Source organism: Rhipicephalus sanguineus, chromosome 11 (assembly GCF_013339695.2).
Source record: "Rhipicephalus sanguineus isolate Rsan-2018 chromosome 11, BIME_Rsan_1.4, whole genome shotgun sequence".
Classification (NCBI taxonomy): domain Eukaryota; kingdom Metazoa; phylum Arthropoda; class Arachnida; order Ixodida; family Ixodidae; genus Rhipicephalus; species Rhipicephalus sanguineus.
Window position 1 is genome coordinate 97,680,863 of NC_051186.1, and position 23,800 is coordinate 97,704,662.

The following is a 23,800-nucleotide window of genomic DNA, read 5'->3' on the forward strand; positions in this document are numbered from 1 at the left end:
TCTAATAACATATGGAGGCTAGTTCCCTGCAAACGTCTTTTCAGCATCCTAATTTCCTCGATCTCAGCAACACGACACACGAAAATATGGCGGCATTGTCGTTCCCATCAGCCGCCACACGTCGATACGCACGCTCCGCGTATGCATGCGGAGCGCGCTTAGCTTTCAACATGGCGGAAATGCGCATGGCGGCCGCTAGATGGCAGCACATTTTGCATAAGGTCTATATTTAGGAATCCAAATATCTCGTGTGAAAGGAATTAGCCATCACACAGCTACAAGGAAAACACTGAAGAGTGGTGGGGCGCAGCTCTACGCAGTTTCACATCAGAACAGCGAACCCAACCGTCCCGGCGAAGTGCTTTCGGTCCTAACGTAGGAGCGGCCAGCTTCGGGCTAGGAAGCTAGCGCGACCTAATAATCTCAACAGAGCTCTTCCGTCTGTCCATCCACCCCGTTATTTATGTCAGGAAGTAATGTTATTTCATGCGTTTTCGACAATAAAACATTTGCCTTTCAATGCTTGCTTTGCCTACCGTTTTCAGAAAGCACCATATCTTTGGTCTGCTTGGTTTTGAGGCGGTAGTAGCTATCGGTACCTGCTATCGGTATGGTAGCTAGCGGTGGTAGGTTTTGAGGCGGTGGTAGCCGAGTTATCGTCGTAGCAACCGCCACAGGCCCACAGCTGGGTACTATATGTGCACACTGGTGGGAAGCAATGGCGCGGCGGGTCCCGCTCGTCGCTTCCGCTCGGCAAGCAGCGGCACACTGTCTGCATTGCCGGCGCGGGAGTCACGTGACAAAAGTGGGTTTCTCGAGGCGCGCACGCCCGCCGGCTCGCGCCTTCTCTGCGACAGACGCAGAGAGGTTGCACGGAAGAGGAGAACAACGTCCGTTTGCTCTGACGACGTCCTTGTGAGGAGGAAGAGGAGAAATAGATTTTGCTAGGTTTTGCTCTTTCTAAACTTGGCTGCTGCTGGGTTTTGCTAGGGCCTAACTTGTCTATTTTTTTTGCTTTTTTACGGCCCTCGGATCGCCCAGTTTCGCTGTTGCTCTAGCTTTCTGCGGCAGTGCAAGCTTCATTTTTTATTGGAGCGCATCGCTGAACAGCTCAGCAACCAATCATACGTCGCATGTACGAGGAATGTTGTTACGGAATACAGTACGCGACGGCAAGCGCGTGCGGGATATTTTCTCTAAAGTGAATAGTTTTCGTGGTGTCAGTAAGCTCTAAGGTAGCCCAAAAAGATAACTCCCTGAAAGGAGTGAAGGGGCACGTTGGTAACGTTACATCATTGGTTGGTTCGTCGGTTTGTTGTTAACAAAACGTGCGTAAGAAGAAAAATAATATTAACTACAAGTTGAATACCTGACCATGATGTCTTTTTTAACACTTTGATGCGTCTAATATAAAGCACCTAGGGAGTTAAATTCAGCAAAACCATTACTTATACTCCCATGTATAATTAGCTCTTGAAAATAGTTTAGAACAGTAGGGAGTCCATAGAACAGGTTACGCGCTGCTCGTTAACACAGTGTTGCACAAGACCCATTTCTCTATGGAAGTTCAACGTCATTCCAGAGGCTCATGACTGTGCTTCCCTTGGTTTTTTCGGCAATCCTCTCTTTCATGCGCCTAATTTGGTCCGGCGTGAAGTGGTTCTTCCAGTCGCCGATGATTCCCTTTCTCACAAAGTCACCAGTCATGGGCTTCTTCAAATCCTCGGCCACCTCCGCGGGCATCGTTATATTCTTGCCCGCCTGTCCAATGAGATCGGCGGCCTTTTCAGTCCACTTCTTGAATTCGTCGTTGAATCCCTTCATTGTCTTCAGGCTGGTGGTGTTGAGGATCCTCTCCAAAACTTCCGGTTGCTCTCGCAGTTTCTTCCCGTAACTCTCTCCCAGGAAATCGGCAATCTTCAGAATTCCTGCTCGGGGATCCATCTTGAGCTCCTCGTACGTGATCACGAGTACGTTGTCGTCGTTCCTGTGGTCGTACCAGGAGATCTGGTGCTCGAAGTAGTCGCCGTAGTCAACTTTGCCCTCGACGAACATGTCGAAGAACTTGTCGAAGGGTTCTTGCGCGAACCGATATGCCGGGAAGGACCTGGTGTGGTGATAGAAGGATACGCAGCAGTCGTAGGGATTGCGGGTGACGTAAATGTACTTGGCCTCTGGAGACATGGGCTGCAGGTGATAAGGCAGGTGGGTCTTTATGGCACCCGGGCGTGGCATGGAATCAACCGCTGCGGTTCCCAGCATCTCGAGGAAAGGGGCCCTTCGCATGAAGTCGTCCATGTCCTGCAAGTGTAGGGAGTGTTTCAAGAACTTTATTTTCAAAAGCCACTGAGAGGACTTGGTTCTGATTCATTCTTGAAAGAAAAAAATGTGCTACAAAGAGCTAGAACGTAGGAAGAACAGGACCCGCTGTTTCCTAATTTGCCTTTACTGATGTTTTAAAGGACATCGCTTATCTCTATAAAATCTTGACCAGTGAAATTACATTCACCCGCTTTAAGCCCAGAGCCTCTGTACAACGCACCCCTCCAATTCGTCTTACCAGATAATTACCCTGGTATTTTATTACAATGACCTGAGTGGTTCTCCCGCTTTCCTTGAAGCAAACGCTCGCTCCGTCGTGTTGGGAATATTTGCTTCGTTACATTTTTGCCCACATGCACCCAGCTCAGGCTTGGAATGGCAATGCATTGGCCTGTGTGCTATTCTACGGTTTTTCTTTCTTATTTCTCTTGTACCGCACATGCAAATCTATGTGATATATATATTATATATATATATATATATATATATATATATATATATATATATATATAATATATATATATATATATATATATATATATATATTAGCGTGACCAGTTCACCATTACCAATGTGTGCATAAGAGAAAAAGAAAACCCTTAGTAGCTGTCTTCGAGTCGTCGTTCGATGGCCTCAATTTAAAGCGTGAGCAGCAATGGATAAACAGAGCTCACTCGATTCTGCAAATTTCCACTAATTATTTTTGTTCCCGGTGCTCCCAAACGATTTGTCTCTGAACGTTTCAAAATATCTCGATCGGCAGTTTCACAAAACCGTCGGCTAAGTCCTCGCGCTTCAGAATATATCATGGCATTTCTCTGTGTACATTATGCTAAGCTGTCTTGATATACTTAAATTTCGTTCATCAAGGTCTATTCTAAGCTGTTGATTTATGCTTTGAGAAAAATCAAGCATGTCATCCTCCAAGCGCCAGCCTTGCCTGATTCCTTTCTTCAGTACAGCCGATCAGTAGCGTACCAACTAGTTCTCGAGTGAGGGGCACTCCAACGGCCGTATATATATATATATATATATATATATATATATATATATATATATATGACCCGTATATATGAATGTATACGGGTTATTCTATATCAAGTGTACGAGGTAAATTTTCGACCATCTCTGATCATGCTGGAAATAAATTGGGCTGGTATGTGTGAATGTCAGAAGTAGTTATTGAGGCGTAATATTTCAGGGCAAAAATTTGTGTTACCTAGAGGGCGCTTCGACATAACAATTTATACAAAACATAACAATTTATATAAAAATGATAGTTTGTGCCATTACTGCGAAACATTTTTTTTCTTTATTCAAGGCGCTGCTCTTTTGTGACTATAATAAGTTATTCGATTTTGTTTCAACTCATTATATTTGGCTGTGGCGAAAAGTCGCAAGATGCTGCATGTTTAGCGTTTCTTAGAAAAAGCACCGATTCTTCCGCGAGTAATATATTCACATTGAGGGTTTTGTAAGTTCATATAGCGAGTGACAAAAATACTCCGGGATTGAAAGAACAAGAAACGTTGCCACAGTATTGTCACAAAATTTGGGACAAATAGCGTTTTGACCTATATTGCGGCTTCTTTTTCACAATGTAGCATTCACAAAATCGTACGAAGTTTTCCTTTGCCTGGTCTTCATTGCACAGCATGTCAGCGCAGGGTTGTAGCGGGGGCCTTTTCGCAATAAATAATGAAAGTTATACAATCGCTTGCCACTTTTTTTAGTAATACTGCTGTATATTACATCAAAAATGGCAATAGTGCTAAAATTATGGAATGGTACTACTCCCTTAGACCATCAAAGGGCAGGTAATTTTCATAGAGGTTCCTAAAATTAACTACAGGGGACTCTGGCACTGCGATCGTTCAGCTACCATGGGAATGATGGGTAGTACACAAATTTGCCTAGTCTTCGTGCTTGCGGCTTCAAACATACTTGTGGCTTTGTTTATAGACCGTTGTGAACTTCGTGACCAGGTTTGATTTGGTGAGCCTAAAAAAGTTAGAGTGGTGAAGTGGAACTGCTGACTTTTGCTGAAGTTTGTTTTGCGACAAAGCGGATGCAGCCGACGCGGAGCCAAACGGAGCCGAAAGAACGAAGTTTAGACAAATTTGTGTACTACCCATCATTCCCATGCTGGCTGAAGCGTCATGCGTTGCAGCTCCCATGGACACTAGCGCCAGAGATCCCTCTAGTAAGTATTGTAGGAAACTCTATGGTAATATTCAACCGCTTCATCGTCCAAAGGGGCAAAACTATAATGTAGTCAATGGCCTGCAGAGCTCTTCAAGGGCGTCGTGTTTGGCTTTTGATAATTAAGATACATGGTCTTACGTAATAATTAATGGCATAAACAAGCTATAGCTTGTCTAAGTTGTTTTTATGATCTTTCAGGTAAAGCCAACGTGCGACCTATGCCTGAAAGATCATAAAAACAACTTAAGCAAACTCTAGCTCAATTATGTTCTCTTCTCTAAATATGTTCTCTTCTCTATATATACCCATGCCTCTAACATATTTAAAGATGCAGTTTGTTACAAACCTTGGGTGGAATGCCGTCATTGTAGATGGCGTAGACTATGTGCTGCATCCATGTTGTGCCACACTTCGGGTAGGAGACTATGAACACGTCACCCGGTTTGGGCTTGTAGGCGAGAGCTTCTTTGACGACCGGCTCTTGGAATATGCAGCTGATGTACAGGCCATCCTGTTCCCGATAGACGCCGCACGCACTCATGATGACAGGACTCCTGCGGTTAGAAGCGCCATTAAAAGGTGCTATGAGTACTTTGTAGCCGAAACCAGGAGTACTTCACGCTAATCACCCTGACATTATAACACCTTCTTTTCTAGCTTCTTTATCTGGCCTGACGTGCATTGTTGTATCGAGCACCAGATAAGGAACCAGCCTCAGTGCGTGTTAATCAGCCAAGTTTTCCTTCGTCTGTACCTCTGGGTAGCCTAACATCCATTGTCTAGCGATAACGACACAATCAAGGGCGTAGCTTCGCGAGCGGATACATTTCTTTCTCACGTCGTTCGCATTAGAAGAATAGGTGACGTAACATATGACAGCTCTCATAAGTTAAACGCTTAACCTTACGCTTAATTATAAAAGTAATAACGAATGTCATTGCTTAAAACGGAATATGTGAAAACATTTCACCCCTCAGGAGCTTCGTTGCCTATCAGGGACGAAAACGATAAATTGTTAAGGGGATACGGAGCCGAGATGACACAGCGGCCACGCCACAACTTTCAACCGACTGGTGCCATTTGCTAGTGAAGCTGACTTGAACACCTCCGCTTACATCTCGCCTTCTGTGGTGAATGAGAGAGGGCAAGACACAAAAGATAAAAAAACAACAACGTCATTTCTAGTCCAGTGTGGCCGGCTAATCGGAAAGTACAGGAGACGTGGTATGACAAAATGAATGGATGCCGGTTGTCGGAGGAAGGAGCACTGCGTATTCCTTCAAGTACAACGGTCTGACTTTGGTTAGCAATTAAAACGATTATGAAACTTACCTGCGTTTAATCGGGGACAACTTGTTTTGAGTGTCTTACAAAAATGAAACGGGATAACATACCGCAACTATCCATCTACGCCAATCAAGCACTCGTAGCTCGCCAGTGTCACTCGAAAGGTTCAGAGGTCACACGTGGGACTAAGTTGATAATTAACCAGGCATAGCAACGTGAGCAACGGAAGTACGCGTGCAGTTGTATTGTCCATTGCGTCTACGTCATTATGCAATTCTTGTTTGTTATTCACATTTAATTGACTAGCGTTTACGAAATCATGCCTAATTGTCATTTTCCCTGGTCTAGTGGTTATGGCGCTCGACTGCTGACCCGAAGGTCGCGGGATCGAATCCCGGCCGCGGCGGCTGCATTTTCGATGGAGGCGAAAATGTTTGAGGCCCGTGTGCTTAGATTTAGGTGCACGTTAAAGAACCCCAGGTGGTCGAAATTTCCGGAGCCCTCCACTACGGCGTCTCTCATAATCAAATCGTGGTTTTGGGACGTTAAACCCCAGATATTATTATTAATTGTCATTTTCCCGTGGCGTGGCCCTGAGGCGGGCACCGTAAAACCATAGCGTCGTCCCTGAGCACAATTGCTCAAAGGCGGAAGTAATGGCTCACCTCCGCCGCACAACTGTTTCACGGCCGCTTGGAGACAGCAGGCGCAGCTAATAGCGCTCGACGGAAACGGCTCGTTGCGTATACCGCGCGTGCCACGGCACCACTGACAGAATACAATGGATGCGTGCCACCACACGGTGAGATTACACGACATCCATACAGGGTTGGAAAGGAAGGTCACGGGTTAGCTATTAGTGTTAGAGAGACATTCCACGGAACAATTTAGGAGCTTCATTGTTGCGAAGCACTAATGGCGGCTCAAACATCTCCCAGGTTTTCCTCAGACATTGAACAGAGCACGAACATTGAGCACGTTGATTGTTGAAAATCTAAAGTTATGCTTGAATGCCGTCATGACAGTCGTCTGAATGACTCTCGAAACACCTGAAATGCATTGGTTGTACGTGAGTGCTTTCCTTATCAATGTTGACAGCTTATGGCAGCGAACATCGGAAACAGTGAAGGCACAGAACGTAAGAATAGACAAACCGAAGTGCTGAAGCCTTATCTTCTGAGTAGTCCTGATGTGTGCTGTAGTAAGCTATTGTGACCAACCAAATAGCCCACCAGTATCCTAAGCTCACCAGTATATTTTTCGAGGAATAGTTTTAAATGTAGGATAGAGTGATGACTACGGCCCTGTCCGCCTTTTACAGCACCCATTAAACAGAACATTGCAGGATATAGACTATTTTACGGAAGGGTTTCTCTGCCGCCATGCTGGGCTGTTAAGCTTGCCGTGTTTTATCTCGAACGACTAAGCGAACAGAGTTACGGTGGGCGTATACACGTGAAGACTATTGGGCTGGTGAATTCGGCGTTTCCCTGACTTTTGTCAATTCGCTTCAGGGTATACAAAAATAAGAAAACATTTGTTTAACAGCCCATGATAGTCTATTGACACACAGGTTGCGTGTTCTCTTTGCATAATGTCCGCACCGAAAATTGGCGCGACCAACTCAGCTGCTCACACATACGTCTCGGAGAGCCGCATTTCCCCCGCAGACATGAAAAGGCAAAGCACTGAAAAGGTCGTAACCTAAAAGAGATTTTCTGTTGGTTATAGAAGGATTTACAACTGGGCAAGTTGGTTATAGTTATCGAACACCTTAAAAACAGCGCAAAGACGAGATGGACAAAAGAAGATAGACGAGCGAACTACAGCACTGTGGTTTGTCCTTCTAGATTCTTTTGCCCGTGCAGTTCTTGCGCTGTTTTCAATATGTTCAAGAATTTCGGTTGGCTACCTTTACCCAGGAAAAGGAAACGGGGTATGAAATGAAACGCAAGAGGAGACAAGTCTATGATCGGCAGAGTCTATGATTCTTACTGACGATATAAAATAGTCCAATATAAGTGGACGAGAGGGGAATAACAAAAGCTTGAATATTACAGTTAGAGTTTACTTGCCAGTGAGTATTATTTATTGGTCAACTGAGTTGAAAAAGTGCTTTTTTTTCAGAGTGCCGCTCTGTAGCTACCGCGATAAAAAAAAAACAAGAAAAGGTGTGGTGGTGATGTAAATGAGCCTGCTGTCAAAAAATGCGGCCCAAATGAAACCCAAATAGCGAAAAGGCGGGAATATTGATGGACTTGACACGACAAATGACGCCTCGCAGAGAGAGGCCTTTGTTCAGCACTAGTCACGTGATTTAGAGCCACGAGCCCATAACAAAAGGGCGATGAATCACGAAGACCTTGCGAAAACAACCATAGAAGTGGCCCTAAAACTACCGTTTCTCTAATAAAACTTGTGATTCCCGCAGTCATGGTGAGCGAGTGACTATGGTGATTGCAATATTACTGACTAGCCGCAAAGAAATAGTGAGAGTACCATTGTTCCTTTGTGTTTTGCTGATGTATGCATGGCACGTGCAAGGTCATGCATTACAATATCCCGAAATTCGCAACTCCAGGATGCTTTGTCTTCACCACTCTTGGCCCTGTCCATAATGTCTGTGCTTAGATATTCTGAGATATTAATATCTGTTCTCAGATATTCAGCGAATACTTCTGAACTACGTAGTATTCAGCATATGGGAAAGCGAAGCTCTCGTTTCCACAAAGACATGAAGGGAGCGCAACGTTCGCGTATCATACCCGTGTCACACGGGGCTACTTAAGTGCACTGTGAGGGAGTGCACTTCGCCGTTAGTGCCACTCGCACGCTGTCACACGGGAAGGCTTTGTGACACTCGCTGCAAAGTGTACTTGCCGACGTCACTTCGCTGTGACGGAGTGTCTAGGCTTGGCAGCAGTGGCTCGAGAATTAATAAGGTATTATCTGGAGCCGAGTTCATAGCATTTTTTAAACTATCGTTTGAGTGATTAGGAATATTCTTATGTATTAAAACATACTATACCACAAGAAAAAGAAGAGCTACACTGCTATTTCTTGCTCTCAGGCATGTTTACAGACACGACCGCCAGGGGCATGTCCCAGCACACGCCGCGCAATGGCCGCAGCCGCTGCCGCCGCGTTTGTACGTAATTATTTTAAGGGTTTTTATAGCCTGAACACATTATTAGTAATCATTATCCTGAAATAACAAATATCTGTCGTGCTACTAAAGTACTCATCGCCATTACCATCATTTCCAAAGTACAATACCCTTTCTCGTGTACCAGCGCACCGCCAAAGTGACATTCTGGGGCCCTCAGTGCACTCGCTCAAAGTGACACTAAATTTGCCAGTGTGACCGGCGTATCACTCATTCCTCGAATATCTTACTTTTTACACTACTCAATAGTTGTAAAAAGGAGTTGACAATAATATTTATAAGTCCCTGCCAAATATCTTGTTTGACAACCATTCCCGTGAATCGAACGACGCCGCGAAAACAGTGAGGCACGAGAGAAGTCTCGCTGGGCCTGTGTTAGCTTTTCCGACGCTGGCGGGTCATCACACTTAAGGTCAAACATTTTTTTTTTCGAGAAACATTCACGTCCAAAGACGCACAAGAAGACAGGTGTTTTGGGCCATCAAGGATGGGCGAACGACTTTTCGGAGTGCACTACCACACCGCCAACAGTGTCCACCGTGAAGGTGGTGAGGAAATGAAGCGTTTTCCGTATCTTGTGTCACGCCCAAGAAACAAAGGTTAAATAGGAAATCTAGACCATGAACAGAGTTGTCATGAAGCATTGATTTTTTTTCGCTGTTTATCGTCCCCCGTTATTGGACACGAATAAATGACTGTACCTTGCCATTTTTTTATTTCGAGTGCCGATTTACGAAGTTCAGTGCAGAAAGTTTCAGCCAGCTGCCAATGAAAAAGTGTCAACGAGAACCGCGCATTCGTTGGGGTATTTTTTAAACGACTTATGAGTGTCAGGTCCGCTGCGGTGGTACAGGGTTTTGCGGTGCTCGGCTGCTGACCCGAAGGTCACGGGTTCGATCGCGACCGCGGCGGTCACATTTCGTCGATGGAAGCGAGACGCTAGAGGCGAATGCATAATTATATTTAGGCGCACGTTAAAGAACCCCACGTGGTCGATATTTCCGCAGCCCTCCACTACGGCGTCTTTCATATCATATCGCGGTTTTGGCACGTAAGATATATTTCTTATTGCGATCAAATAACCGTGATTCTTCGTCTATAATAAAATTTCCTTCCTTCATTCGTCTGTAATAAGTGTGACAACACAGAACTCTTGCCGTAACAGGGCTAGGTATAGGAGTAAAATATTAAAAAGCCACCGTGAGAACAGGGACACAAGAGCTGATAACGAAAGAATAGAAGGCAGGTGATCTTCCATAAAAGAATGTCAGAACAATTAAACCAAAAGTTAGGACACTACAGGCGCTGCAAAAAGAGAGTTAACTGGATTTAACCATAACAGAAGTATATACTGGTAGTGGGGAACATCAAGGATAACATCCTGATAAAGTACCATTGTCTGCCGTAATAGCAAACCTCACGGAAACTTTCTCTCGATCGTCGTCCTACGTCGTTCGTGATAAGCATCACTCATTAGCCCAGAATCGCGTGCGCTTAACCCAAGAGACTTACAAGTGGACATCGCACGTCATGTTTGATGATGCAGAAGAGCCGAAATGAAAGGAATTGCTTTTAGCCTTATCGTGATACGAGCCAATTACGCTTACCGTCTCCTTGGCGCTGACTTTTCGTTTCTCACTAAGCCTTCGTTTTGTTTGCGCACGTCGGGGGATTAAAAATAACAGCTAATATAGAAAAGGCATCAACAACTTTGATAGCGCTGGAAGGAGATGTGCAGGGACAGACAAGGAATAATTTCTGTCCATGGCTGTTCAGTTAATAAAGTGACGTATTTCGTGTTTCGTAAAAGGCTGCCAGAGGTTCTTCACAGAATGTTTCTTTGAATAATGATGGGGGCAAACAGATTTTATGCAGTATATTCGTATTAGGATAAGAGAGACACAGGCATTGAGAACAAGTTTGCCTATACCTGCTAAAGGCCGTACAATAAAAACAGTGGGAATATTGGTTGTACAGCGACAGCTGATATGCCATCACAAAATCTGATTTTGGTGGCGTAGGTGTGCGCTGCCGCTACTGGTGTCCGTAACCAGGGTGTCGGAACGAAATGTTTTTCGTTTCGGTTTTAGTTTCGTTCCACCGCAAGAAGTTCCGTTCCGTTTCTGTTCCGGAACGAAAAAGAAATGTTCCGTAACGGTTCGTAACGGTTTTTTTTATGAAAAAATTTGAAGTTAGGTAATCATAACGAACATTGGATTTGTGATGCAGACACTTGCCTTCCTCTTAGTAAAGTGGGACAAAGGTAAAATACTTTTTCAGAGGAGCGGAAGTAACTGTACCACGAATTTTTACCAACTAGCACAAACCTGTATTAATTTCAAAGTCATAGTATTTATTTTCTCAAAAGACAAATACGAATTTTTTAGTGGGCTCAATGCTCTGTGTCCAGGGAGTGAGCTCGATCTCAGAAGCAGCACGTCATTGAGTGTACTGTCTGATGTGCGAGACCGCTGTTCTGATAAAGAGATCGCCAGGCCTGCGCGACACACGCAGCACAGTCACAACGAAAGCTGGAAGAGCGGACTTTGTAGAGCCCGCTGGAGAGTCTCTTGGGGCAATAATACAAGTACACATGCAAGGTACCCACTACGCCATAAATCATCCCAATTCTTCTGAAGTAGAGAAGTTCCCACTATGCCATTTTTCGTCATTCTTCGGAGCCTCGTGGTACACGCTACACATCTGTAAGGCATTATGTGCACTTTGCGCTGTGAGTGATGACGATAAAAAATTATGGCTGAGCACTTTGCAGTGGGTGGGAAGCAGTGTGGCGGAATGGACGCCTCCATTGCATTTCATTTCCACTGCGGGGAATTAGAACTTGCCGCATTTCCATTCCTTTCAATTCCTCGGAATGAAAAAAACTTAACCCATTCGCTCTCCGGGAATGGCCGGGCAGTTCAATTGCGTCAATGTAATTCCTCCACGTGAGAAAGGCATCTTGATAGTTTTATTGAGTTAAGAATGAACGCCCCATAAAGCTGATGTCATCAGATGCATTAGGAACTGCAATAGTACGCAAAACAGGTTACCAAGATCGAGGGATAGTAGCTTGGTTACATATCTCGTGCAGTACGACCACCGTACTAATTCCCATAGGGGCAGTTCTCTCGCTACCTATAGTATTTTCATGGTCAGCATGTTTGAACGAATGGTGGTGTTTTAATATTGTTTATGCTTAAATGTGTTAATTCTAAAATGACGACGTAGCGTATTTTTATGCTGAGAAAAGTAGTATTCAGGAAGACTAAGCAGTTTTGCCACGCGTCTGGAGCAGTTGTGAATATGGAGAAAAATAAGGTTTGGTTAATGAAGAATAAGACCCTCTGGACCTGCTGGTATTAGTTGGAACAGTGCACCGCTGGGGCACCTTGTGCCTTTGTATCGAATACGGAACACTGGGCCGCACTGCTCGTCAGTACTCACGCTTGTCAAGCGCTCCTCGCAAGCATAGATGGGGTGAGGAGAACTTTCTGTGTTCGCAGGTATGCAATGTCTTCCTTGTCGCAAAGGGTATTTACGTGTGCCAGGTACAAACTGCTCGTGAGATAAAGATCAGGATGTGCATAGAGTATTCGCTACATTTGTGTGGGGGTATCAATGGGAACCAATGAGCTGGGGTAACTTGTTTCTCCCTTCGGTATCTGTTGGGATAATGCATTTGTTTGTGCACTAACTTATGCCTCGGTTTCTAGCAGGCGCGTTGCTTATAAATATACCGTGCTTGTAATCAGCCAAGCCATTCTAAAGATACTGCTTTATTGTTAATTTCGAGGCTCTGACTTACTAATGTTAGAAGTTTGAAAAACAGCACGTAGACGACAACGTGCTCTATATTAGGAAAAAGACGTAATTCCATTCCCATTTCATTCCATGAAAAAGGCGCTTAATTCCATTCTCACTCCGTTCCTCCAAGCGTTGTCCCCATTCCATTCCGGTTACGACAATGTGGAATGATTCCGGAGTCATTCCATTTCTGGTGGGGCAACTCCGCAACACAGGTGGGAAGCACTGAACAACACACTCTTTGCGATATTGGCATTGTGTGATGACTGGTTGTTATTTTACTCTTCTGCCACGCTGTATTACGTATATTAACATGATTCCTTGCCCGACATGACGCCTGTATAGAGTATTTTTGCGAAGGAGCTACAAGCACTAGCGTGGCACTGTGGTGGAAGACCCGACTGCCACGCAGAGAGCGCGGGTTGAAATGCCATCCGATTCTAGAAGTTTGTTTCTCATTTATTTTTTTTATATCACGCGATGGCGGTCACAGACACCGGCGGTGGTGGACAACTATGGCGCCAAAATCAGCTGTTGGGATCTCATAACAGCTTTCGCTGTAACAAACTTCAGCGCCGACAATGCCCTCTCTATGCTGGCCTGCGTGACAGGCGCGCAAAAATCCACTTGCGTTAAAATAAACATCTCTGGTTTGTCATTGTTTTCGTTTTTCGCACAATTTCAACATATCTTTGCTTTGAAATTCCTGCCTGAGGTACGCGCCAGTACCGTACCCTGAGATATGCTCACGTTGCATGAGCTCAGTTGCTCCGGATTGCGAAGTTTTCTCGTGAACCGAAAAACGATTGAAAAAATTTTGTTTTCACTCCGGAACGAAATAATAGATGAAGTTTCGTTTTCGGTTTTCGTTCCGTTCCGACACCCTGTCCGTAACTGCTATCGATCGCACGCAATCAGAAAAAAAGAAGAAAAAAAAACAGGATCGAGCGGGCTTTCAACCCAGGCCCTCTGGGTGGCAGTCTAGCATTCTACCACAGAGCTACGCCAGGGCTTGAAACTGAGAGAGAGAATTTATTTACATAAAGGCAGATAGGTCCGCCTGAGCTATGGTTTGCTCTGGCCTGCTACTCTACACTGGGGAGGGGGGACAGGGGAGCGAAAGAGTGATGAATGACGGTGGTAAGGTAGAGAGATGAGAATATAGTTCGTGACGCTGGGGCAAATCAAAAGACGTGCATCCAGTCTAGTGGCTTGTAAGAAGGCTACGACTGCTTCTATAACCACACATATGCTGCTGACGTCAGGCCAAGGACCTAACACAACCTCATCGGTTAATGGCCTACTATGATATTGCGCAATCGATGAGATCAGTTTCTGTCGTTCTCGTGCGTACGCTGGACAGGCGCAAAATATATGTTCAAAGTGTCTCTGGTTCACAAAACAGCCCTATACAGGCGTGATGCACGGCAAGGAATCGCGTTAACAGATGTAGTATATATTTTTAGAAGAGTAAAATAACGAGCACGCGTATAGCACAAGGCGAAATACGTAACGAGTGGGTTGTTTAAAGCTTTCCACCCTTTACAAAGGGCTCAGCCATAATTCTTCACCGTCTTCAGTCACAGCTTCAACAAAGTGCACATGCTGCCTCAGAGATGTGTAGCGGATACCTCGCTCCTCCGCATAATGATGAATAATGGGAGCGCGGCCACTTCCCTACTACATAAAATTATGATAATTTGTGGCATAGTGGGTACCTTGGAACTGTACTTGCTGGATTCGCCCCACGAAAGTTTACAATAGACTCAAGAAAGGCCGCTGCTCCAGCTTGCCCTATGACTGTGCAGCTTGTTACGCGCAGATCTGGCGCTTTTCTTTTTCCTTTTTTTCAAGTTCTGTGCAAAACTATTTTACGTGTTACTGTCACATGCATGAGCACCACACGATTATGCCACAAAAAAGGTCGTCGTATTAAAGAAATGTCAATTGGGGTGTAAGATGTCAATAGCGAGACAAGTGGTGGTGAAAATTTTCATAAACCGTACAATCTCGTTTCGAAGGTGGTAAAACCATTGTACATCCGCGTATAGGTTTTGTGCAAGAAAGTACATAGTGTAACTTTCATCACATTTATATCATAATTACTACAAATACCACCCCCTTACTTTTTTTTGGCTTTCTTGTCTGTTAGTTCTAACTTGTGTATAAATGTCACCGGTAACAACGCCGCACAGCGATAATGTGTCACACAGATTTCTGTAAGATTGATCCCTACCAAAGTGTCGTCTTTGGATTCAAGGGTGTTACCAGCATATTATGCCGTGGCTTGAATCGCGCATTCTTTACTTTCTGCCCATATCGTAAGTGGACTTACATAACGAGCGTCAAAAACAGATGGAATGAAACACTGTGTGGTGGATGTATGTAGCGCGTTTTTGTGCCAGCATGTGAGCATGTGTGTGCCTTCGAGTGCGCAAATTTGCGCTCTCTCAATTATATATGTCCTGCATACCGAACTTACACATGGAACGAAACGTCGGCAAGAGGAGACAGACAGGAGGCTGAATGAGAAGTTTTTTTTTTTATTGCGTTGTACGTCAATATACGCCGAACAAAAAAAAACATTCAGTACACACATTATAAGACAATACATCGCCTTCAACAATGCTGTCAGATGTTGGAGTGGTACGGGATTTTACTATGGCAGAGTGGTAGTGAAGGCTCGCTGACACAATCATCTCCACAACTTTGTATGCAAAGATGCTTCACAGATTTCGCGCTGGCGTTGCTCTGTGTATGTGGCTAGCAGATTGAAAGCAGTAAAGAGGGGTTTGCAGTCACAGTTTTCGCAGCTTGCTAATCACAGCTGCCAAGATGACTACTGACTGACCGTTCAAGCGTGTATACCCATGCTCAAGTCGTATTTCGTAGATATATCGAGCGGTTTCGCCGATGCAGCACCACCCGCAAGTTAGGGTGATTTGGTATGCATTACTTCGGCAGTTAACAATCTGTTGCGGATGCTTCTTTTTGCAAAGTTGTTGTACTTCTTCACCACCAGTTCGTCTTGCAGAGGTGTGATAGCTTGTGGCCTACGCTGAAAACTACTGCTACTCCGGATTTCTGTGCCACTTTGTCTTTTTTTTAATAGCCTGAGACTTTACGAATGTACGGAATGACCTGCAGCGCGTCCTTGCCTATCTTTTTCTTTATTTTAACTTTTCGTTGGCCCTCGGCAAAGCTCAAGAGCAAAGTCAAATAAAACTAGCATGCAGTACGCTATGCAATCGGCTTTTCAAGCTTGCATTCACTAAGTGGTTGCAATATCTTGAAATTGCGGCTGGCAGAGAAGATATTGCAATGCTACTTTTTACCAACTTCGAATGTGCAGAATGTGTTTGGAAGCATACCATTTAGAACAAAAGTGTCTAGACCTCCAGCATACGTGGTCCTCGCAAAAATCTATTGGCATGTTTGCAAATTCTATCCCATTGTTAGTGGGCACTTCAGCTGTTAAATTTGGCTGTTTCATTTCAGAGCGAGTCGTCCCCTCTCTGAAGACCCGCTCAGCGCTATGTCTTTCTCCTCTCATCTTATCATAGATCCATCTTTTTTCAACTCTAAGTTCAGTACTGTACCCGACAGTCCAATTCTAAAACGCTAGTCCTGCATACGGTCCGATTATAACGCGGACGTCGCGGCCTGCACCTGCACTGCATGACCTGAATCCGCGACCTCGTGCTCTGCGAGGTGATGCCATAGCCACAGTGCTACCGTGGCAAATATAGTGACTCCAAAGCTGAACTACCCACTTCTACAAGTGTCATTGCGCTTAACCTCTATTCACAACATGGGGCTTGGTGATAACGCGACGCTATAGGCCATCAAATGCGCAAGCTGTTATCGGCCCTTCAGTTGGTAGCCGGGAAGGGCACGTAAGACGTGTGTGATCTCGACAGAAAAGCGCGGCTTGCGTTGCAGTGTGCTGATCAGTCTACATGCAAGCACGTGACGCATTTAGTTTCCTTGCGAGAATTAATGTTATAGTGCAACAAGGGCGTGTTCAAGCGGTGCCGTAGAGGGTGAACTGTGGCACTTGCAGGCGCGGTCGGAAACGCAGCTGTGTACAAGTGGAGCAGCCGCAGCTGCTTCTTGTTATACCTTGGCGGGAAAATTACAGCTAAAGCACTAAATTAATCATCCTTAACACAACGATGTCCGGATCCTGTTTTAGCAACTACAGGTCCACCATAGCTTCCGCAATAGTGTGTCATTGCACGGCATATATTTCGTGTTTTATACATATCTTCAGTACATTGAAGTCTTGCCGGCATGAGAGCATACATACATACATACATACATGCATACATACATACATACATACATACATACATACATACATACATACATACATACATACATACATACATACATACATACATACATACATACATACATACATACATACATACATACATACATACATACGTACATACGTACCTACCTACCTACTACATACATACATACATACATACATACATACATACATACATACATACATAGATTACGTAACAGATCATTGACATTTAAATGCCAGGAGAATGCTGCTATGGGCGCATGTGCATATGCAATGCGCATGCATGACATCATGCGGATGCATGTTTCATCCGCTCGTCCTTTGCGCTGTCACTAAAGAAACAAAAAAGTCACAGAGATCCTGTGACATTTAGCCAATTTAGAGTAAGCGGAACCATTCGGTCACACCAGCAGATTGCCTACGTAGCCACTTCATACGAAAGGTAGCGATGCGAATTAGGTGACAGGTTTAACATACGTCGAACAGCTTGTCCCCGATATTGCTATCAAACAATTTGGCGGACATGAGAATTTATTTGTCGCTACCTCATATGAATTGAACAGTGATGCATGATTTCCTGACGGCATGCCGAGACTCAATGAAACGTCCGGCAAACCGAGGATGCCGCCCGGGTCCAAGGGCTTCAAGCCGTCACCTGACGCCATCATCGACGGAGAGTGGGACGGGACAGGGGTTAATCCCCTCTTCCCCCCGCCTGGCCCAGACTTTTAATAAAGTTTATTCACTCACTCACTCACAGACCTAGGAGAACGCGCTCTCTATTACTCCGGGGAAACATTTTCATCTCGTGCCATGCATTGTAATGGTTAGTGTATTTTCTTTCTTATTTTTTTTCTTTTTGCAGAGTACGTGCCAGAAGCCAATTTAGAGTAAGCGGAACCATTCGGTCACACCAGGAGATTGCCTAGTAGCCACTTCATACGAAAGGTAGAGATGCGAACTAGGTGACAGGTTTAACATGCGTCGAACAGCTTGTCCCTGATATGGCTATCAAACAATTTGGCGGACATGATAATTTATTTGTCACTACCTCATATGAATTGAGACAGTGATGCATGATTTCTGACGGCATGCCGGGACTCACTGAAACGTGCAGTTCCGCTTGCTCATCCCGCAGGTACTACCGACCAAGCCGGGTAAGGTTTCATTTCGAAGCGGAAATGCTATACATTAACAACCCTGCATACAACTAGAGATGCCGTTCATTTCATGTCGACATGTTCAAATTATGCACGCTGTCAGCGTTACTGTCCTTTCTGACATAAATTGGAACTAGTTTCTGTAGAGGACTAAAGAATGTTTACGTACAAGAACATCGTATGTGATCTGGCTTGTTACTACCCATGTTCTGTTTTCGGAGACACGCGCGAGCGATAACATGAGTGCTGGTAACAGCGCCTTCGATTAGTTCATTTATATGCACTGATAGAATGTCTGTGGGTTTCGGGATTAATTTAGATCACCCGAGGTTCACTAAATCGCGCCTAGATATAGGTACGCAGGTGTCCTTCCATTTCGCCTCCATCGCAATTTGGCCGCCGTGGCTGGGAATAAAATTCGCGTCTTTTAGCTTACCTGCACCAGCTGATAGCCGCAAAGATGACACATATGGTTTCATTTCCAAGGAACTGCTCACGCTATATCTGTGCGTTGTCAATGTTTCCTTTTGCATCTCGGCGTGACAAAACACTTTCGCATTATGTTTCCACGCATGCCTTGTACAAGCGCAATTGGCAGAAAAACGCACTGCGTCGTGGTTTCTCATTACATTTTTTCATTGGCAAGCTCCTCATACTTCTACTTATTCCTAAACAATCCTGCAAAAAAAAAAAAAAACATTAGCTATCCTCAAGGCAGAATAAAGCCTACAATGAAAGTAGCGGCATCATAAGAGCAGCATTAGTCTGTAATCGATATATCGCAAGCTTCGCAAATCGAATAACTGCAAACTATATCGTTTATCCTGCTCGTATCGGCGCATTGTTTAACGTATTGCACATACTGCTGTCTTTGGTTAATGGTTTCCAACGAAATTATGGCTGGAAATAAGCAGGAGACGTACACTATTTTACACTTTAGTAATATTGATAAAAATAAAATAACAAATTATATCAATATAGTCGCGTGGTTGAGGCAGTGAACAAAGCAAACACAGCCGGTAAAGTTGTAACCCTTTATTGTGTGACCTTATGCACAGTAAAAGAAAGACTCAAAGTACCGCCTGATAAAATACTGAAAGTGCAAGCAACACTCGCTGTACATTGATAGCGGCACGCACGGACGTGTGTAGCAGGTAATCTGATCGCCGGCGCGCACGCGTCATCTTTTATACACGAATGATTCCATCGTTATTCGTGGTGCTCGGATTAGCTCTAGAACTACTCGCCTAATGAGCTCAATTTAGCAGTATAGTCTGAAACAATCGGGAAGTGTCTCAAACATTGCGGCGGGGCCTGCGGTGGTAACAGCTTTTGTGGGTGAGGAATATCACATGAAAAATAAAGGAATACGCGCGCGTGACAATGTTTCAAACTTACCCGAAGCGGTACTCCACGTTCAAGGCCCTGAGGAGACGGAGATCGTGTTCTCGGCGTCAGCTGCGAGCGAGCGTCGGCAATCTGACGGCTGGGCGTTCCGTCAAGCAGGGTGAAGAAGGCTCTCGCTATGCATGCTACGCGTGTGCTGGTGTTTCCGTCTGAAACAGACTCCGAGACTCGAGCGCGACCAGCGGTGTGCGCGAAGAGGTCACGTGATTCCGGTCGCACGCCCAGGATGGAGAGGGGCGCCTTCATTCAGATAACGTCTTGCTGCGCCTTCGTTTGATACCTGTGGCCTTGGTGATCGCCGGTTCTTGTTTGCGGGCGTGACGATGCGGCCTTGCCTTTCTTTACGCTATCGTTTTACGGCCGTCGATAGAGGTAACTGCTTGTAGGTGCACACGCATCATGCAGGCGTTGGTATAGGAACTATTTTACGGTGCGGAGCTGGGAAAACGTCGGCAACATCCGTATCTTTGCGCACTTTCCGACTGCGTACGCAAACGTGGGTGAGGGTTAGGAGGAGAGAAGGTTGCGCGAAGCAGAATGGTAATCGCGCAGCGTCCTTGACTCTGCTGCGCGTGCGGTTACATCAAAGTTGAGTGTAGTGGCTCCTGAACGCGACGATGTCGAAATAGAAAGAGAGAGCTTGCTGGTTGGTGAACCTGGAACACATTTTTCTTTCGTTCCGTTTCCTTGTGACGGAAGAAATACGTAAACGATCGCGTCGTCCCTTTACCATAGTGAATAGGCGTCATTGAGAGAGCAACTACACCATTTCTCCTAAGGAAGCTGCCGACGTGATGATTTGAAGCACGCAGCGAATAAACGAATAAACGTTATCCGCGGCGGTAAACGTCGCGAATGGCAGCGCTTGCGCGATTCGAATGTTTCTCAAGGCGCGCGCGCCAATTTAACAAAATGAGTCATCGTTTTAGGTTACATTGATTACTTACAAGGCTACCTGGATGTTGTATTTACTCTAATATAGGGACGCAAGAAAAAGAGAGTCGAGAAAACGTTCACAAACCATGTGTTTGAAGAAACCGTTTCATAATCCAACCCTCACAGGTAAAATTTTATACCATCCACAAGTGCGTTTTTGTTTAAGACGAAGGTTTCAGAAAAAGGTGGATCTATTCACTATTGAATCTTTGAATTGCGTTCTTACAGATTCAAATAAACAGCTTAAACGCAGAAGTACTTTACTATAGTAAAGGTCGCGGGATCGAATCCCGGCTGCGGCGGCTGCATTTTCGATGGAGGCGAAAATGTTAGAGGCCCGTGTACTTAAATACAGGCGCACGTTAAATAACCTCAGGTGGTCGAAATTTCCGGAGCCCTCCACTACGACGTCTCTCACAATGATATCGTGGTTTGGAGACGTTAAACCCCAGATATTAAAAGAAAAATACATAGTATATTTTTGTACATAAGTTGTACCCTTAAGCATGCATATTTTAAGAACAATTATATACCTAGTACATGGTGATGACTAGCCCGTTCAAAGCGTTATCAGCTGGTTCACATGTCTATACTGAAGAGAATATACCTTTGGGAATCGTCGCCGACAAACCCCCTCCCCCCCAATTGCTGCGACACGAGGCATGCTCCGGTGGCAGTGCGCATGTTCCACGCGTCAGGAACAAGCTATAAGAAGGGACCGTGGACATGCCATGCGGGAGTGGCCAACAGACTGTCGCGGGGAGTGCTCGTGCACGTGGCGTGCACCCCGCCGGGGTCAAGGCTAGGGGCCGCATGTTTTGCTGTTACTTTGCCTTATCGTTGAAGTTTGTTTTAAGTAATAAATGTTATTCTAGTTCTCCAGCAGTCTGCAACAGCGTTCCTTAGGGCAGACAGTCCGGAACCCGAAAACCTCACAAGATGAGTCCTGTGCGTGTGACGTGATGCCCACAGGATAATTTTAGGGGCGAAGTACCTTAGGGTCGCGCCATGTAGGCGTGCATCGTGCATTGTCATCTGCTGTCGGGACGGTCCACTTGTTTTACCAGCGAGGCTGTTTAAGCCGGCCGCGAGAGCTTCTGTGTCTACAAATTTGTACAAAAAGTGTCACTCCATATGAACAGGTACGTGCCACATAAATTTGGCAAATCCAACTACTCACCATTTGTCCAATAAACATGAAGACAACAGACGGGCGGCAAACACAAATTAATATTTCTAGACAGGCATAACCAGCGATTGAGAAAAGCTTTAATAAACCGTCGGGATTAACCCAGTGATAAACACCGTGGCCGCACGTTTCAGATTCACTGAAGCATCTGTACGGAGTGCTTCAGCGGTACGTACAACGAGGGAATACTAGGGAACGGGAAAGACAACCGCGGGTGAGACAAGGTCTCGAAGTGTTGGAAGCCCTACACGAACGACGGCGTGCCCGTCGATCTGTGGGAGGTGCGAACGCTCGGTTTCAGCGCGAGTTTCTGTCTCAGTGGTTTCAACATCCGTGTGACTGTCTGTGGTTTAACTCCAACCTCTCTCGACTCATAAGCAACCTATAATCTACCTAGCATCACCGAGCTTAAGCCTAGCAACAACCTAGAAGCAACCTAGAACCAACCTAGCATGCCCTAGCTAAAGCTTAGCAACAACCTAGAAGCAACCAGATTAGACTTCAGAATCGTCAAGCTCCGTGTACTTAGATTTAGGTGCACGTTAAAGAACCCCAGGTGGTCGAAATTTCCGGAGCCCTCCACTACGGCGTCTCTCATAATCATATCGTGGTTTTGGGACGTTAAACCCCAGATATTATTATTATTAGAATCGTCAAGCTTCACTGTTTCAAGCCTTGTGCGAATTAGTGGAAGCATCGCAATCTTTCGGTTATCTTAGACGTCGTGGAAGGGTGGCTCGATAGAAAGGAACGCGGTAGTGACAGTCGTATTCTGCAGATATTCTCGTCGATTGTGTGTTTCCTTGAAGAAAAACAGTAAGAAAATCAGATGCATATCAGTACGCCTGCGAAAACAACGCAGTGAAGCCGCGTACCATATAACATCTACGGGAATTTCGAGTCGATAGCAACTAAGCATAAAAAAAGTCCGAGTTTCGCAGCAAGGGCGAAGCAATGAATGCGTTAGCAAGAAACTAATGCTATACGAAGTGAGGCTCACCAACGGATACGCTCAGTTTGAACAGCGCTCCTGTTGCAAAGCGGTCGAAGCAGCGAAGGAAGCTAGCGTGCTTCAAGTGTCGAGCTGTGACACTTGATAGTTCGCGCTCATCTTCTGTTTGTTCGTTTAGCGGCGTCCCTTGAGCTCGAGTGACTACTGTACGCTCCGTAACATGAGCGCGGACATCACGGTGAAAGCTTGAAACATCCCTCTTCCCCTTACCACGAGAACGCCGCGCGAGCAGACAGCGGAAGGGCAAGGTTCTCCCTACGCAAATAAGAAGCGAGCGAGCTCGCCGACGACTTTTAAATGCGCCCGTCGCGCTCCTACCGCCATCTCGCTGGTTATGAAGAAACGCTTATAACCGCCTGCCGTCTATGAGTCCGCCCAGCAGTAAAGGGTGTGTATATAACGTTCGCCGTTAGCTACGTGGAGGATCTGCGTTTCGTGGCGTAGTGGTTAGCGCCACTCGCTGCAGAGCAAGAGGTCCCTGGCTCGATTCGACGCTTCGGAAGCATTTTTCTCGATTGTTTTTCTTATATATATATATATATATATATATATATATATATATATATATACGGTGCATGACGGCAGCGACGGCGACGGCAAAATTCCGCCGAGACTGTCCATATAATTGCTATCGCAATAAATGCATGCAACTACCTCCTTACGAGCACACGAATCTGCACCTGTTAATTTAAACTGCAACAGGATAAGGAGTGTGTGGAAAGTTAATGAGCCAACCACACTTCTCTCTGGATTATTGACTTACAAGGGCTTCTTAAGTTGAACCACATCTAACGGACTTAACCGCAGTATTGTCGGGCAAGGGTTTGTGTAACTGGCCGCAGCAATCTCTACAAGAATAGAACTATGTTGGTTATGACGCAGTAATACATGAAAGCAATACGAACCGTGGTAACTTAGTGGCTCAGGTGTTTGCTTAACCTGAGGACGCGATTGCGAATCACAGTCATAGTGGCTACATTACGATTGCAGT

The 23,800-nt window shown here is 45.2% G+C and overlaps 1 protein-coding gene across 1 annotated transcript; it reads right to left on the bottom strand.

Moving 5' to 3' along the window:
- Window positions 1–1,194: 1,194 nt before the first annotated feature.
- On the bottom strand, window positions 1,195–19,865 carry LOC119375638 (sulfotransferase ssu-1). Its single transcript, XM_037645861.2, has 3 exons — window positions 19,664–19,865; window positions 4,874–5,081; window positions 1,195–2,301 (listed from the first exon to the last, which is right to left on the bottom strand). The coding sequence occupies exons 2-3, from the start codon at window positions 5,066–5,068 to the stop codon at window positions 1,558–1,560; spliced, it is 939 nt and encodes a 312-aa protein (XP_037501789.1). The 5' UTR covers window positions 5,069–5,081; window positions 19,664–19,865; the 3' UTR covers window positions 1,195–1,557.
- Between the last annotated feature and the right edge of the window lie 3,935 nt (window positions 19,866–23,800).